Consider the following 16,997-nt stretch of genomic DNA (forward strand, 5'->3'; position numbering starts at 1 on the left):
TCAAGAGTTTTCAAGAAGTTTCATTTACATTAAAACATAAACTTCTGAATGTTCATTTTCCATTATGCACTGTGTCAGTTTATTTCTTTCAATGCAGTTCAAGGAAGTAGACAGAGGAAAAAGAAAATCTAGAACATTGGCCAAAGGGAACTCTTAGACCAGACCATGCAAATATGCCTTTAATTTATCAATGTAATTGTCTTGAAAATGATTGAAATCACTTAAATGAGTTAATACATGAAAGGAGACTCAGTGAATATTGAACAATGGGACAAACAGGCAGTGTATTCTGAGTAATTATTTTATGCCTCGGGTGTTTTGGCAAGCAGGCACCCAAGGGGCACGATATTTTACCATTTAAGAACAATATGCCTTCAAAAATGCATTGCCTGACGTGATATACTGTTATTACAAAATGGTTTTTTATATGAAATGGCATGCATTTGCAGAAAACTGAAGTTATGGACACTAGAAAAGTTATCAATAACAAGTAGAAATTTCTAATTTTCCTCATAATTTCATACATCTATGTTTAAAGGAAATAGTGGATGGTGTGAAACCCAAATTCTCAGAGAGCTTACTCTGAAACTTTTCTTAACTGTATGGGTCTTCAGACAAAACTGAAATCCTCCCTCCTTCCTTCCTTCCTTCCTTCCTTCCTTCCCTCCCTCCCTCCCTCCCTCCCTCCCTCCCTCCCTCCCTCCCTCCCTTCCATCCTTCTTTTCTATTTATTGAGTCTCTATTAACTGGAGCATCTAAAACAGGGCTGGTAGTGTGTTTTTTGCAGCGATAATGATGAGAACATTCCTGACCTAGTGGCCCTCAGCCTCAGAGGTTGATTAATATGGTTGGCTTCACTCCACCAATAAACAGAGAGCTTTCCCTTAACCTAGAAATAATTAAATAGGAAATGAGTCCATTATCCAGCCTCTAAATTAAAAGAGAGTATAGCATACGCGATGAACTCAGTTGTAAAACCAGGCACACAGCACACCTATTGTACACTATGGGAAAAGATTATCCCTAGAATACACCGACAATTGGAAATCTAAGTATTCAAGTATATTTTGCTCAAAATGTATTTATCATCTTTCGTACAAAATAGCCTGTACAACCTGTTATTTAAATATTTCAAATTGTTCTAAATACTAGTCCTTGAGTATTTCATTTTATGGAAACAGCCTAAAGTTATCCAGAACTAAAAGGTGAATGATTTAGAAGACATGGTGTATGGCTGAGGTTTAAAAATAGAGTGAGATTATTTACAATGAGATTTTCATTGAGCTATAAGTAGGTCAGGAACAATTGTAAAGGAAGAATTTCATAAACGTAGGAGGTCGTGGTGACAAAACATAAAATCTAAATTGTACTGTTATTTTTATAAAGCACCCTCTTCATTTGTACATATATACACAAAATATAAGGATTATTTAATCCCTTACTAACAGAGTAACATGAACAAATGTTCATAAAATCTACAGATATTATCAAAGGTATGATGAAAGAAACTGTCATTACTTACTATGAAGTAGAAGATTCTGACTTTTTCTACTTCACAAAAGAAACTATTAGCTTCCAACCAGCTATTTTCTGAGGGAGTTTAGTGCTCTAGTTAAAATGGTCATAGCGGGGTTGTTCTATTAACCGGAAGTCCTCCATCTATAATCAAGTGCAAAAGGGTAACTACCATACTTCATGTGTTAGTGATACAGAGTTTCTATCCAGCAAGCAAGTCACTAAGCTAAAAATCACAATTAAATTGCCTTTTCAGTTAAACGGGATTTCCAAGGGATGTAAAAGTCCTCCTGTTGAATGTTGAGATACGTTACCTTTTTAGAGAAAATCTGTAAAATATAATTATATGTTAAATATTCCCACATTTTTGTAAAAATGCCAGAACAATTGGTTTGAAGGAAACATTATGGTAGTTATGAAACAATGTCAAAGCAAATCCTAATAATTCTATCATGTGCAAATACAAGAAAGGTATAGTTACAATAAAAGTTCAAATTTGTTTCTAAATATGGTAGAAAATCATCTTAGAAGTTGTATTATATAATTAATATATCTTATGGATTAATATTAATTTAAATTCACTACTACTTCATGAAGGTTTGTGTAGAGATTAATACACATGTGAAATGCAAGTGATCAACAATGCATTTTTAAATAGCCAGTTGATTTTTAAAAAAACCCAACACTGTATTTGATTAGTGGTAGATTTAAAGTACAGAACATACAGTCATTGAGATTCTTATGTCGCAGACTTGCTCTGAAGCTACCACCATGAAGAGTCTGGGAGAAGAAAAAGAGCCAAGGAGGCCTCTCAGACGCCACTACCCCGAAGTTCCCTGTGCCCAGCTGTGGTCCTACTCAACCCCACCATGTTCTTCAACATCATTGTTCACCACAAGCCTTTGGCCTGCACCTCCTTCAAGCTGTTTGCAGACAAAGTTCCAAGACAGCAGAAATCATTCTTTTTCCGAGCACTGGGGAGAAGGGATTTGGTTATGAAGAGTTCTGCTTTCACAGAATGATTCCGGGATTGATGTGCCAGGGTGGTGACATCACAGGCCATAATGGCACAGACCACAAGTCCATCATCTCTGGGGAGAAATACGGCGATGAAAATTTTACCCCGAAACACAGGGGTCCTGGCATCTTGTCCTGGCAAATGCTGGATCCAACACAAATGCTTCCCAGATTTTCATCAGCACTGCCAAGACGGAGTGGTTGGATGGCAAGCAATGTGGTCTTCTCCCACCAGGTGAAAGATGGCATGGATGTCAAGGTAGCCATGGAGAACTTTGGTCCAGGAATGGCAAGACCAGAAAGAAGATCACCATTGCTGACTGTGGACAAGTCTAGTAAATTTGACTTGTGTTTCATGTTCACCACCAGTCTGTCCTTTCTGTAGCTCAGAAGAGCACCCCTTCACCCCCATCTGCCAGGAATGTTCTAGAACCTTCATGCTCTTGCTGCAGTTCACCAGGTTCCAAATTTTCCTTACTCCTTCTAAGTCTAGCTGGATTGCATAAGTTTATGAGTATGAAATAAAAACTCAACAATGGAAAAAAGTATAGACAACCAGCAAAGGAAATTAAGAAAAGTATCCATCCATCTTTCCATCACCATTGGCTTGGGGTGGTGAATATAAAATACAATATACTACAGATGATGTATTATAGAGTTTTATCCTTGAAACCTGTATACTTTTATTAACCAATGTCATCCCAATAAACTTAATAATAATAAAAAAGAGCATCCAGTGGAAAAGAAAGAAAATATAGGAAAAAATGGTATACTGGATATGAAGGCTGAAGGAGTTTCAAAGAGAATGGAAGGATGAATGGTGTGAAATGCTGCTCTAAAGTAAAATGTGGAATCAGATCATTGGATTAAATATTGTGGACAAGATTAGATCTTGGTAAGACAGTTTGATGGAGAGTTGAGATAGTCTAACATTATGACTTCTAGAAAGTACTGAGTGCATTCATTCTTTTGGGGAGTTCCACCATGAAATGGAAAGGAGGAGATAATGGTTAAAATGGAAGTAGAGTCACGAGAAGGTTCTTTTAGATGACATAATAGCACATGTCTGTGATAATGGAAAATATTTGAGTGAGGGTATGAAAGCATAAATACCAGAAAGTTACTAAATCTTAGTCTCATACAAATATAGAGTGAGGGACAACTCTTTATTTACCTGTTAGTGAGAGAACCAGCACAATGGTGAAAAAGATTCAGAAAAAGTAGAGGTTGGGAAAAAAGAATGTGGGGATAAGGGTGAAAAGTTATAAACACAACAGACCAGTATCTTACAATAATTAACCTATAATCTTTGGAGTCATTTTTTTCCCAGTAGGACAGAAATCTTTTGTATCTTTCCAGATGGAAATAATTTGCAAATTATCAAGCTTTCTACAAGTTAACATAGACCTTTATAAGTTTGAGGCCATAATCAATAGTAAATAGTACATCAAACAAAATTATGTAATTTTTTATAATTACAATTTATTTTAAAATGCACTAAATATAAGACAGATAAATGGACATACAGAGGGGTAAATTGATGAAATGACATGTGATAAAGCAAGTATAGTAAAACATTAATTGTACAAGTTTAGTTATAAATATATAGTTGTTCATTATAAACTTCTTTTAATTCGCAGTATGTTTCACTTTTAAATAAATTTTTTTTTAGAAAAAATACATCCCCAAGGGTTATAAAACCCTTCCTTTTTAAATTTTTTATTGGATTTATTGGGGTGGCATGGGTTAATAAAATTACATAAGTGTGTAATTCTATAATGCATCATCTGTATATTGTATTGTGTGTTTGCCATCTCCAAGTCATGTTTCCTTCCATCACTTAACTCATTTTTCCCTCTTTGGCCTCCTCCCATCCCCCCTGTTCTCTGGTAACCACCAAACTGTTGTTGTCTTAAGTATGATTATAAGAAAATGCTCTCGTATAATTTTAGGAAAGCTCAAAGTAATCTTCTTATCTTACTTCCAAATTAGTATATGGTTTCTTTACAGGGAAAAATAATAATCTATTACAAGAGGAACCAATTCCTGGGATAGAAATCAGTGCCCATAAATGCAAGAGGAAAAGAAATTGCAGGCACAGATAAAGGCAGCGGGCTCTGCCGGCCTCACTGTTCGTTCAGAATCTGCAGACAATGAAGAGCACTACACTACTGGAGGTAGTTCATGGTATGTGATAATGAGAGTCGATAAAATATTCTCTCCTGGGTGAATCTACTGGAAGCAAAGCTTGAGATGTGAGGACAACAAAGAGATTTAAAATAGTCAGTTTGGAAAGTGAGAGAGCAGGGGCCATGTGCCTCTCCACCTGCGTGCGGCTGCACCGGTGCAGGTGCGGTGTAGACAGCAGGTTGCATCTTCAACAAAGTGTATCAAAACGTTAACTAGAGAATTTTACGGTCTGGTTTTAAAGCCAGAGCCAGGGTTTTCCAGGTGAGTATGATGAAGTGCAGTGTCTGGGTGGTTGAAAGAGAACCGCTTTGGTCCGTGAGGTTAAATCTTAGAAAAGTATTTACGATGAGAAAGAAAATTATTTTCCCTAGAAGGAAGCTAATTCAAGCCAAAATTGAGATTTATGAGTGGGGTAATCCATCTTTCCACTCAATTATTTAATGTGCATTTTTGACAAGATTCTCCACCCTGTGAAGTCAAAGAGTGGCATGCTTTCTTTTTAAGGCCATGTGTTTTGGATATAGTTCATACATTTCGCCAGAGAAGCTGCTATTATTTTATCAATACTGATAGAAGTACATTTATAAGATTAGCTTAGCAAACAAAATACACAGAATTATGTATTGTTCTACTGAGGCAATATTTAGCACAGTCACTGAGCTCTGGTAACTGAAGTTCTACGTAGAAACGGAAAATTTAGCCCACAAGTAAGACTAGAAAATATCTATAATGGAATTTCCCACTGGGTTTTCAAAATGTATTTTATGATACTCTGCATTTTAAGTGACTTTCTTTTTAAACCTCTGATTAGCTTTTAATTTAAAGCAGAGAAATGATCACTTGTTGTACTTTTACCTAAAAAAAACAGCCTCTATTTTAATATTAAGCCACATTCAAACTTTCTGTTCTTAAATGCATGCATTTAACTCCTCCCTATTATTTTTAAAAAGTCAATTGATGCAAATTTAATGGAAACCTAATTATGGTTTTTCAGTAGCCAGTGTACTTGGACAAATAGTGATTGCATGGGTCTGTATTCTTTTTCCATTTCTCTGAAAAGCTGCATTCCTCAAATGAATAATTACCTACAAAATAATTAAATGTTGCCAATACGGTCTACTCACACCCTTGTACACTGAACGTACAGACTCTGTCTTCTTGGAAATCTGTCTCTGTCATGTTGGATAAGCTCACTGCCCATCACACAACTGGCATCGGTCCCTACTCAATTACGCTAGAATATAGTACAATATTAAAAGATAAATCAGATTTAATTTCAATCGCCAACAGTCTGTGAGTCCATACTCCATTGCAGATTAAAATGACCAATTAAAAAAAATCTCTAACGAAAAGTGTTAGGAGTACCCAGGCTGCATAGCTCTGCCTTCAGTCTAAGCTGTACTCTCCGGGAGCCTGTGAACTATTAGATATCATACACACGGCCACTGTTTTTGTCAGAAAACAAATCTCTTGAAACACCTGAGACATTACGACATCCCTGGGTATATCTACTCTCCTGAGGCTGACACATTCCATGGCAGACCAGCTGTTTGGACATGGAGTTAATGCCAGGCAGTGGAGGGTGCCTTGGGCTGTCTTGGAGACTTGTCAGAGATGTAACAGCAGCTTCCTGCCCAGGACTGCTTGAGAGGGACTAGAAAACATGGGGTTACAGGGGAAGGGGGGTAAGAGGGCAGTGCATTCAGGTAAAAGTTTTCAACTTAGAGCCTGGGGACCTCTTGCTGACAGGTCACCATTGAGCATGTGTGAGTATTCTCGAACTCCAAAAGGATCAAGGATTTGTCTGAATCCCAAGAAGCCAGGGGCAACTGCTGAGTCTCCCTGCCTCGGAGCCCAGAAAGACAAAACTCAGACCTAACAGAGCTTTTTGCTTCAGTGCCTTCACAGGATACTGACAGTATAGCATGCTCCAACAACAAAAAATGGATCCAGGGAACGATAAAACAATCCCAGCCCATCTCAGGGCTCCTAACACCAAGATCAAAATTAGGTAGGTGATGCAATACTCAGGGAAACAGAGTGCCTGGGGTGTTGGAGAAACAAGATAAACATCTAACAGCAACAACAAAATGTTTATCCCCCCTCTATATATAGATGTATATAGATATAGATGTATATGTACATGTACGTATATAGATGGAGAGTGTTTTAAAGGATTAAAATGCAACACCTAAGAAAGAAAGAAGGAGCTCCTACCCTTTGCAACAACATGGATGGAACTGGAAAGCATTCTGCTGAGTGAAATAAGCCAGGTGTTGAAAGACAAATACCATATGATCTCACCTTTAGTAGGAAGCTAAACAACAAAACAAACAAGCAAGCAAAATATAACCAAAGACACTGAAATAGAGAACAGGGGGACAGCGACCAGAGGGGAGAGGGGAGGGAGTTTCAAGGGAAAAAGGGGAAGGATTTATAGGAACTAGTATAAAGGACACATGGACAACAACTAAGGGGGGTGGAAATGGGAGGGAGGTGGGGAGCACTGGGGGAGTGGGCTGGGATGGGAGTAAAAGACAGAAAACTGTACTTGAAAAATAATTAAATAATTTTTGAAAAAATGCAACACCTACACTCATGCACACAAACCTCCCTCAACCTCCTTTTGTCTCATCCCCCTTTCCGTCTTTTATTTTTTTCAAGACATTATTTAGAATTACAATAGACAATAAATTACATATATTTAAAGTGTATGATTTTTGAGCATACACCAAGGAATCAAGAACCGCACACAAGTAATAAATGTGTCCATCATCTCCAAAGTTTTCTCACTCCCTTGGTAATCTCAACCTCCTCCCCTTCCCAAATGCTGCCCCCTTTCACCCTCCATTCCCAGGGAACAAATGATTGGTTGTCTATAGATGATAGGATCTGCAGAGTCACCATAGACTAGTTTGGATTTGCTAGAATTTTACAGGAAGATGGTATATCCATAGAATACAGTAAATACAACTTGCTGATACAAGGAACACATTTCTAATAGTTATTAAAGCATATATGGAACCTTAAACTAATTTTGCTGAGTGAATTGAGCCAGTCACAAAGCACCACATATTGTGGATTGCATTTCTATAACATGCTCAGAATAGACAAATCTGTAGAGAAGGAAGTTGGATTAGTGATTGCCTGGGGCCAGAAGTGAGTGAAGGGTTGGCCAGGGACGGCTTGTAGACACGAGGGATCTTTCTGGTGTGATAGAAATGTTTTAAAATTGGATTGTGCTGCTTGTATCGGACTTTGTACATTTACTAAAAATTATCACATTAAATTATATATAAAAATTAGTAAATTTATGATATATAAATTATACCTTATTAAACTGAAAGAGCATATATAAAATAAATGGGGAAACCAATGTGTCAAGTATAGACAATATTAGAGAAATATTAATTTTCTTGGATGTAATAATTACATGTGGTTTTATATAAAAAGTCCTTATGATGAAGATATGCACATGATGAAGTATCATATTTGACACTTATAAGTGAACACATACATATATACACCATATCTAATGCATATATATGTATATATCTTAAAGTGTATAAGATAAAGGAGCAACAGCCACTGAATGAAGGGAGAAATTATGCAGATGTTCATTATACTAACACTGAAGACATCTAGTTGAAAAATTTACATAAATGTTTTTTAAAGTGTTGGAGCATATCAGTAAATGTTGGAAAGACATCAACAAGTTTAAAAAAAAGCAGCCACTTTTTGTAAAGACACTAAAGTGAAAATAGAAGTAAAGGACCTTGAGAATATTTAAAGAAGGAAAGACCAATTACTCTAAGCCTTCAGCAAATATTATTTCCAGTGTTGTAACACTAATTCTATCTTATTTTAAATCAGACATTAGGAAGAGATGCCTGTTAACACCACTTCTATTTAATATTGCATTGAAATTTTTCACGAATGCAACAAGACGGAAAAAAATAGATAACTAGAAAAAGTTATGTTTTTGGGTGGTGGGCTGATATTCCATTGGCATCTAGTAAAATTCACAATATTTAATGAGAAATTTTTGTAAGATGGTTGGATAAAAGTCAAATGCAAAAGCATCAACAGCTTTTCTCCACTCCTACAGTGTTACAAACCAAAGAGAGAACAATCTTATTTCCAGCCACAAGAAAAACTAAAAAAATCCTAAGAATATATTTAAAAGCAACTTTACAGAAAAGTATGCAAAAATATATCACAAAATGTCAATTCTTCCATGCTTAATACTAAAATCTGTTGTGATTCTAATCAGAATGGCAAAGAATGGCCATTTTTTCAAGAATTGGAAAAAACAACCCTAACATTCAAATGGAAGAGCAGTGTGTGAAAAATAACATTGCCAGCAATAGAATATTCTATAAAGCCACTGTGATCAAATCAATATGGTATTAGTATAGAAAAATGCATATAGATTGATAGAACTGAGGAGAGGACCCAGAATTATATATACTTCTATGTGTAAAATGTGTATATGTTTGGCAAAGGCAGTCATTCCAAGGGAAAACTGTCTGAATCTAATCATGCTGGCAAAACCAGACCTTCTGAAAAAAATTAATGCCCAGATTATCCATTTACAAACTTAAATATTATGGAGAGATTAAGACAAAATTTAAATAGTAAGATGAAATATTAAACTCCTACAAAGTAATCAAGAAGACTTTGTATACAATGAGGGACAAAATTACAGTCCATGAGCTAGGAGAGATATTTCTGACATTAGAATTCCAAAAGCTATAAGAGAAATAAAGGCAAATATGGAAATATAAATATTAAAATGTATTAATTGACCCCCAAAGTTCATAAGCCTATGATGAATTGCTTTAATTTCTGATGCCTTGTATAAAATCTACACATAAAAATGTCCATAAATTAGAAAAAAAATGAAGAAATGTAAAGATAACAAATGTATCTATACCTTTGTGTATCTATAATACACAAAGACATATTAAAAATTGACGATATGGCCACAAAAAATTTTGTTTATAAATATGAACAAAGAATGTGCATAGATATTTCACAGAAGGAAAGAATATATCCACTACCTTATGAAAAAGCTCTCATTTATTGAAAGATAAAACAAAATTAAAATGGCAATTAGCAATTTTTACAAATTTGTACTCAGCAAACTTTTAGAAAGAGTACAATACCCGGTGGTGGGAATGTAAAACAACAGGACCCCATCCCTGATGGCCAGAACATGACCTACTGCTCCAGAAATTAATCTGAAAACACAAACAAGATAAACAAGAGTATTTGACACACTGTCGTTTATGATGATAAAAAACTGGAAACAAAGCCAGGTATAGAAAAAAAAAGATGAGCAAGTTCAATACTATTTGAAAATGTATACAACCTTAAAAAAAATTAGAAATAGTCCAGATGACTCCAAGAATTTTCATGAAGGACTATTTCATGAGAAAACCAAGTTTCAAATAGTTATGCCTGTTGTGATCTCGTTTTAAAAAACTATTTCATGGCTTTGATGTGTATTGATGTGTACAGTATACAGAAGTATTCACACACATGGCTCTGTGGTACAAATAAAGATGGGCAGGATTCTTCATATATACATTCCAGTAGGAGTTGAATAGGAATTCATAGATATATATATATACAGAAGAGGAGTCGAAGGAAATACTACTCTAAAAATACACATATACAATTATTTTTGTAAATACATGGTTCATACATGTCTCTCTGAATTAGAAGGCAAAAATTAAAAATATATACAGTAGTGACATATGATGTAACAGAAACCCCAGGGATGATCACCTCATGCCTATGCTATTCCAGTTGCCTTCCCATACAGTATAATTTCATCACAGACTGTGGACAGGTTAAGCTCCCTCCAGACCTGGTTTCCCATGAGCACCTTTCCATTCAAATGACATCAGAGGTGATACACTACCTGCAAATCCAGTCTAACTCTTTCAAACTATGATGGAAGGTTTTATCTATCACCCCTGCCAGACTTATCTTCTTGCTTGTCAATGCCTTTTACGGATGCATTTCCATCCTCAACTCTCCAACATGATCATCACTCCCATCAAATCAATATGTTTGCTGTGCCAAACCGTGTGTTAGGCTCACCGCTATTTCTTTGATTATTGCAGTTCCTGCAAATAAAATATTCCCCAGCTTCCTCTTGACCAGTTCATGTCACTCACTTCCCTGAAAATATGACATCATTGCAAATGAAAAGACTTCACCCCATCTTTATCCATTGATCCATTTCTGGGGAGAGTCAATGAGGGTCACAGAGATTTAGAGACAAAAATGTTCACAGACACTTTATCATAGCAGCAACAGCAGAAACCACTGTTGGCTCCAAAAGAGATAATTAGTTCAATGAATTATAGCCATTAATACAACCAAAAAAGCAGATATTCAAAGTTATGTTGTCAAGAACTGTGATCACACAGAAAAAAAAAATTAGTATTTATCCTTACATTTAAAAAACCAGTCCCTTAAACCAGTAATTGTTCAATTGATGGAGTTTTACATTCTGCAACACTGCAGATATATAATTTGTAAGAAAATACAATAATTAATTTCACAGGGTGGTTTCTTGTAATATTCTTCACAAATGAATGATAGTATCACTGCCAAGGCCAATTTGAGCAACATAAAGACTAGCACTAAAAGTAGCAAGATGGGAGAGCACATGGCATCGAGCTGGATGGCGTAGGAACAGACTAGAACTTAAAAGTACTTGGAATGAACCAGCCACATCCTCCAGCAGGACCTTCCTAAACATCGGTTCTCTTGACCACAGTTAGGTATAATTATGCTCACGTATGTAGAGGCAGTGAGTTAGAAATTGGATTATCTGCTGAGTGTCTAAAGTACAGATATTTTGTGCTACCAGTTAAATACAATAAACAGAATTTCTGTAAAATATAAACTGTCAGGTAAAAAAATTTAAATCTCATTGACAGATGCTAACCCAAGAGCCTTTATAAACTTTTCCTTGTCCCATAGGAAATACAAAGCAGGAAAAATTAAATACTAATTTCCACAGCCTTCTTTAGAGTTAGGATTACAGAAGTTTCTTGGCAGGTTTCTGGAAATTTCTCATTCTTTAATAAAAAATAACAGAGACAGCTAGCATGGTTCCTTCCTGCTTCCTTCTTGCCTTGAACACAAATAGGATGCCTGGAGCTTTTCAAGATGCCATGAGGGCCAAGGGGATTGTGGATATTAAACAGAGATTTGCTCAAGTAATTTCAAGTATTATAGTTTAGACAAGTGCCTCAAAGGAAAAGTAGAGGGTCTCCAGCTGGTGCTGAAACATTTGAACTAATAAATAATAAATATATTTACTTAATTAAAAAGTATGTGAATACAGTCTCATGGTAAACATTCAAGCTATCAAAAAGTGTGTTAGTGAAAAATAAACAGCATATACCCATCCTAGCCCCGAGTTGTAAATCTCTCTTTTTGTAGGACTTTTTTTTAGAGCAGTTTTAGGTTTACAACAAAATTGAGAAGAAAGTACAGAAATGCATTTGCCTTTCCAACGGGGATCACTATAAATAGCTTGTTCTTTTTACATATGTATAGATGTAGCTTCAGTATGATATTAATAAAAAATGGTAGTGTGGACATTGTTCTGAAATATTCCTTCCTCACTAATGGGACATGGAAAATTTTCCAGATATGTCCATATAGGTTTCACCTTATTCTTTTTTGGTCTACCATGTCATAGCCCATAGTATAAAGGCGTTATTGTATATTTAAATATTCTTTACCGAAGGGAATGGAGGTTACATTCATTGTGTTGCTGTTGGAAACGCTGCCGTACTAAACATCCCACACATGATGGTTTTGTGCTTATTTGTGAATTATTCTTTGGGCTAAATACATACTCATAATAGTAGAAAATAGGTAAGGAAATTGTACATTTGGATAGTTACTGTCAACCTGACTTCATAAGACTTTTATAAATTTATATTTTTATTGGTATATGAGATAGTGTGTTTTCCCCAGGCACTTACTAAAAATTGATATCATTAATCACTTTTAATTTTGCTTGCCAATTGGCACAAAAAAATCCATTTTAATTTGCATTCCCTAATGATTCTGTTATCTCATCATATATTTAAGACACATCCTATTCTTTCATGCATAACCTATTTACATATTTCACCTTTTTTCCTATAACTGTCTTTTTGTTATTGATATTGGTATTGCTTCATTATTCTTGATATTAGTTTTTGGCAATTTTATACAGAGAAAAAATATGTTACTTAAGTATTCCAACTTAAATTTTATTTTAGTTTATATATTTTATTTCCACAGAGCACTTAATTTTTATATAGTTAAACATATCATATTTTTTTAAGATTCAGTTATGCTTAGGCAGACTTGGTCTTTCCAGGAAATTATGAAAATTTTCACAACTGTCATATTTGACCATAAATTTAACTGTGCAGCCCAGCTGGGAAGAATTTTTGAGTAATGATTTAGGGTTCTAACTTTGTTTTCTAGATAAAATGTCAGAATATTATTAAGTAGTTTGTGTTTTCTGAAATACCATTATCTTCCCCTTATTCACTTGGTCATACTTTCATGCAATTTTATGTTACTATGAAATATTTCAGTCATCCATAAAATCACAATGAATAACATAGCAAGCATCTGGGTAGTCACCAGGCAGCTATATCTAATATTAATTTATTTTTGCTTGAGATTAAAAGAGATGAAATCAGTACAGATAATGTTCCCTTTCACTTCTAATGTTATTCCTCTCTCTCTTTAGAGACCATTATTTTCCTGAAGTGAATGTGATTACAAGTTTACTGTACTAGTATGTAGTCTCAAACAATCGACAATACATAAGGAATAACGTATTCTAGCATGATTATCCAATTTCTCTTCCTACCATTTTATTAAGATTTTTTACAGATGATCAATGCATTTTACAATAAAAAGATTTTTGTATTTAATTATTTCACCTATGGCCTCTCTGTTATTTCTCCTATTTTATATCTGCTTATTAAATTGTTAAATCTATCTTGCTAATGTGCCTTCTCCTGAATAGTTTTAGAATACACCTGTGGGTGGTTGGAACTCTCAGCTCTCGTATTGTGAAAACCATTCCTATTTTTCCTTTTCTCTTGAGTGCTGCTATAGCTTGGTATAAAATTTGGTATTATCATTTCATTGGCATCTAATACTCAGTGGTTCTCTTGATTCTGTTGAGATGCTGACCCTTATTTTGTAATTTATTTTAAATATTCTTTAGGAATCTTAAGATTTTCTCATCAGCCATGGTCTTAGCACTTTTCTGCACAAAATATATGATGTGTTTTTTTTTCATGTGTCCCACTTATGAGTCGATAGTAACTTCCTTTCAAATAATTATGACTTTATCACATCATATTTTCTTCTATTGCCTCTGATTATGTCATTTTTACATCTATTCATTTCTGTTTTTAGAAGTTGTATTTGCTGAATATAATGGCTTCTGTTTTCTTTTTCATCTAGCATTTCAAATTCTTTCAAATTTTTTCTTTGACCTTACTGTAGTATCCATAAGTTTCTTCCAGTTGTCAATTTTTCCAAAAATCTGACTATTCTATCCATGAGCCCATCTAAATAATATTTTCCTCCTTGATAGTTATTTGCTTCTTTTTAAAACAGATCCACCCAAGCCATCACAAATGTAATATACACTCCAATTTTTTATTTTATATATATAAATGTATATGTATATATATATCAATTTACATATGCTCTATTAACATCATAGTTTTAGATATTTTTTTCCATCTCACAATTTGGTTGCTTATCTTTCATATCATTGACTTTCCCCACATATTTGATTTTCGGTTATGTGTTATACTTGTACTAGCAATTTCATATTAACTGTTTGGAGGTGCTATTTCTATTTTCCATAAACTGCTTTCAGTGACGAGTGAATCCCAGGCCTGGTCAAATGGACTGTGTTTGTGGGGCAGCTGCTGGCCCCGGAGGCCACTGAGTCTGGAGGCACTGGCAACACCAGGGGCCTCTGGCTCCAGGAAATGTTTCCTAATTCCTTTCATACACCACATCTCTTCTGATGTTTACTGCTAAATATTAAGAAGGAACAAGGTTTCCAACTTAGCTACCTTGACTGGGCTACTTTCTCAAATATGGTGACAGTTGTCCTAAGACTTCTAGTCTGTTTATTTTGTTTTACTTTTCCTTTATTGACACTATTACAGATGACTCCATTCCCCCACCCCCAGCCTTGCCTATTTTCACCCAGCTCCGGCCACGCCTTCCCTCTGGCCATCACCACACGGTTGTTTGTGTCTATGGGTTGTGCACATCTGTTCTTTGGCTTGTTGACTCCAGGAAGTCAACAAGCAATTCAACTTTGTGTCCCAGGGTGTCTGCAAGCTATGGATATGTTATCTGAGTTACTGACCCACAGATAAAGAAGTACTAGGAAAAATGCCCTCAGACTGCAACTTTTATCTGATTAGCCTTTTTTTCAAACTCTCTTACCTACCCTTTTTCCTTGTAAAAAGGTGGGCTTGAGATGAGATATTAAGATGATGTGGGAAGCTTTGGAAAACCTTTGTTCACCCAAAACCCCAGGCACCCTGGGAGAGAGATAAGGCCATCTGGGAAAAGCAAACAGCAGGATAGTCACAAGGACTGGGGCTAGCACCCCCGCTGACAGAACTAATTTTTCACATTTAGCCTTTGTACTCTGCTTCTGCCCCATAGATAGAACTAATGACCACATTCTGATTCTGTATCCCACTTTGCTACGTAGACAGGAAGACCCCGTAGGCTATATAAACCCCAAGAATCCTTTGTTTGGGGCTCAGAATTTGGATACTGACTTCTCCAAGTCCGTGCACGTTAATAAACCTCGTACTCCAGAATCCCTCGGTGTCTGGTTGCTTCATTTTCCTATAACAAAGACAGTTTTTGAACATAATCCGCTGTCTTCTCAGATCAATGGCAGCTGAATGAAGCACCCATAAAGATTCAATTCTTGTCTCCACTTACTGGTTCTGGTAGAGACAGGCTGCATGATGCTGACTTTCCTGGTTTTAGTTTATTTAGAAACCATATAAATGCTCTTTACTAGCATTTTGAAATTTCGACTCTTTATAGGCAAGGCCCATTTTCTGAAGCTGCAAAGTAGATTAGATACCACACTAGAGCTGACTCACCTCTCCCATGGTCAACCTGACTCATTTTTCCACAGCAAACGAAATAAATACGCCAATTATGGCTAGGCGGTGGTTGCTATCTTAATCATTTTACTGTCCTAACTGATGCTTTAGTTACTAATCCACTAGATATTAATAGGTTGGGAGGAATAATGGTTGTTAATGCTGCTGTTGAGTTCTATCTACATTCCCATTGGTGAAATATTATGTTATTTATGTTATTAAATATTTTACCACATTTTTTGCTTCAGCAGTTTTTCTCTGTTTTCCTCCTCTAAAACCTAGGTGCATCTTATGGTCCACAAATATAGTAAATTGTGTTTAATGGTGATATTATGCAAACATCACATATTTCCAAGGGTGCATGTATGTATTACTCCCTCAATCATGAATTGAAGAATGAAATTTTCAGTTAAAGAAAGAATGGAAGTAGAACTATATGTTGCTTATACACATTAGCTCTGTAGTCAAACTATGTGGAAGAAAATTCTGATTTACCCAGTTAAAAGCTCGGTGACTTTAGTCAAGTTCTGTAACGTCTCTGGGCCAAGTTTTCACTCAGTCTGTCAAACAGAGATAACAGAAATACTCCTTCACAGGGTTAGTGTGATCATTAAAGAAAATAAGGTGCACAAAAGCACTTTAACACAGTGAAAAACACTGAGTTAATATTAGCTGTGATTATTTCACTTGCATCTATTAAGCCCCTTTCATTTTTTTTTTTACAGTAAGAAGAATGGAGAAGTTTGATACTTTCTAAGCAGATTGTTTTGACAAGTATTTAAACCTGGCAAGGATCTCTCACCCAAAGGCAGACTGGTTTTCTGTATATTTTTGTTCACCTCTAAACCAACGTGATGTAGAGAATGGAGCAAGTAAACAAACCCTCTAATTTAGTTCTCAGTTTAATCAAGGCTGTGAAAATTAGGCCAGTTTTTAGAAAAGGAATTGATTTGTAAAACAAATAAACAATTGATTAGCAAGTCAATAGAGGCACCAACTCCTTTAGTGTGGGATCTTTTTAATTGCAAGTTTAGACGGTCAGAGAAAGGCAGAATTTAGCATCAGGAAATCTTT

At 35.5% G+C, this 16,997-nt stretch overlaps 1 protein-coding gene across 1 annotated transcript; it reads left to right on the top strand.

Moving 5' to 3' along the window:
• Positions 1-2,533: 2,533 nt before the first annotated feature.
• LOC128627532 (peptidyl-prolyl cis-trans isomerase A-like) lies at positions 2,534-2,917 on the top strand. The gene has a single exon (XM_053665880.1). It carries the CDS (start codon positions 2,534-2,536, stop codon positions 2,915-2,917), a length of 384 nt encoding a protein of 127 aa, XP_053521855.1.
• The last annotated feature ends 14,080 nt before the right edge of the window (positions 2,918-16,997 follow it).

Source organism: Artibeus jamaicensis, unplaced genomic scaffold (genome assembly GCF_021234435.1).
Source record: "Artibeus jamaicensis isolate MK-2021 breed Jamaican fruit bat unplaced genomic scaffold, CSHL_Jam_final contig_432, whole genome shotgun sequence".
NCBI classification, from domain to species: Eukaryota; Metazoa; Chordata; class Mammalia; order Chiroptera; family Phyllostomidae; genus Artibeus; species Artibeus jamaicensis.

Excerpts from the sequence above, each read along its gene's own strand:
- LOC128627532 (XM_053665880.1), top strand. The coding sequence starts at position 2,534 with ATGATTCCGGGATTGATGTGCCAGGGTGGTGACATCACAGGCCATAAT.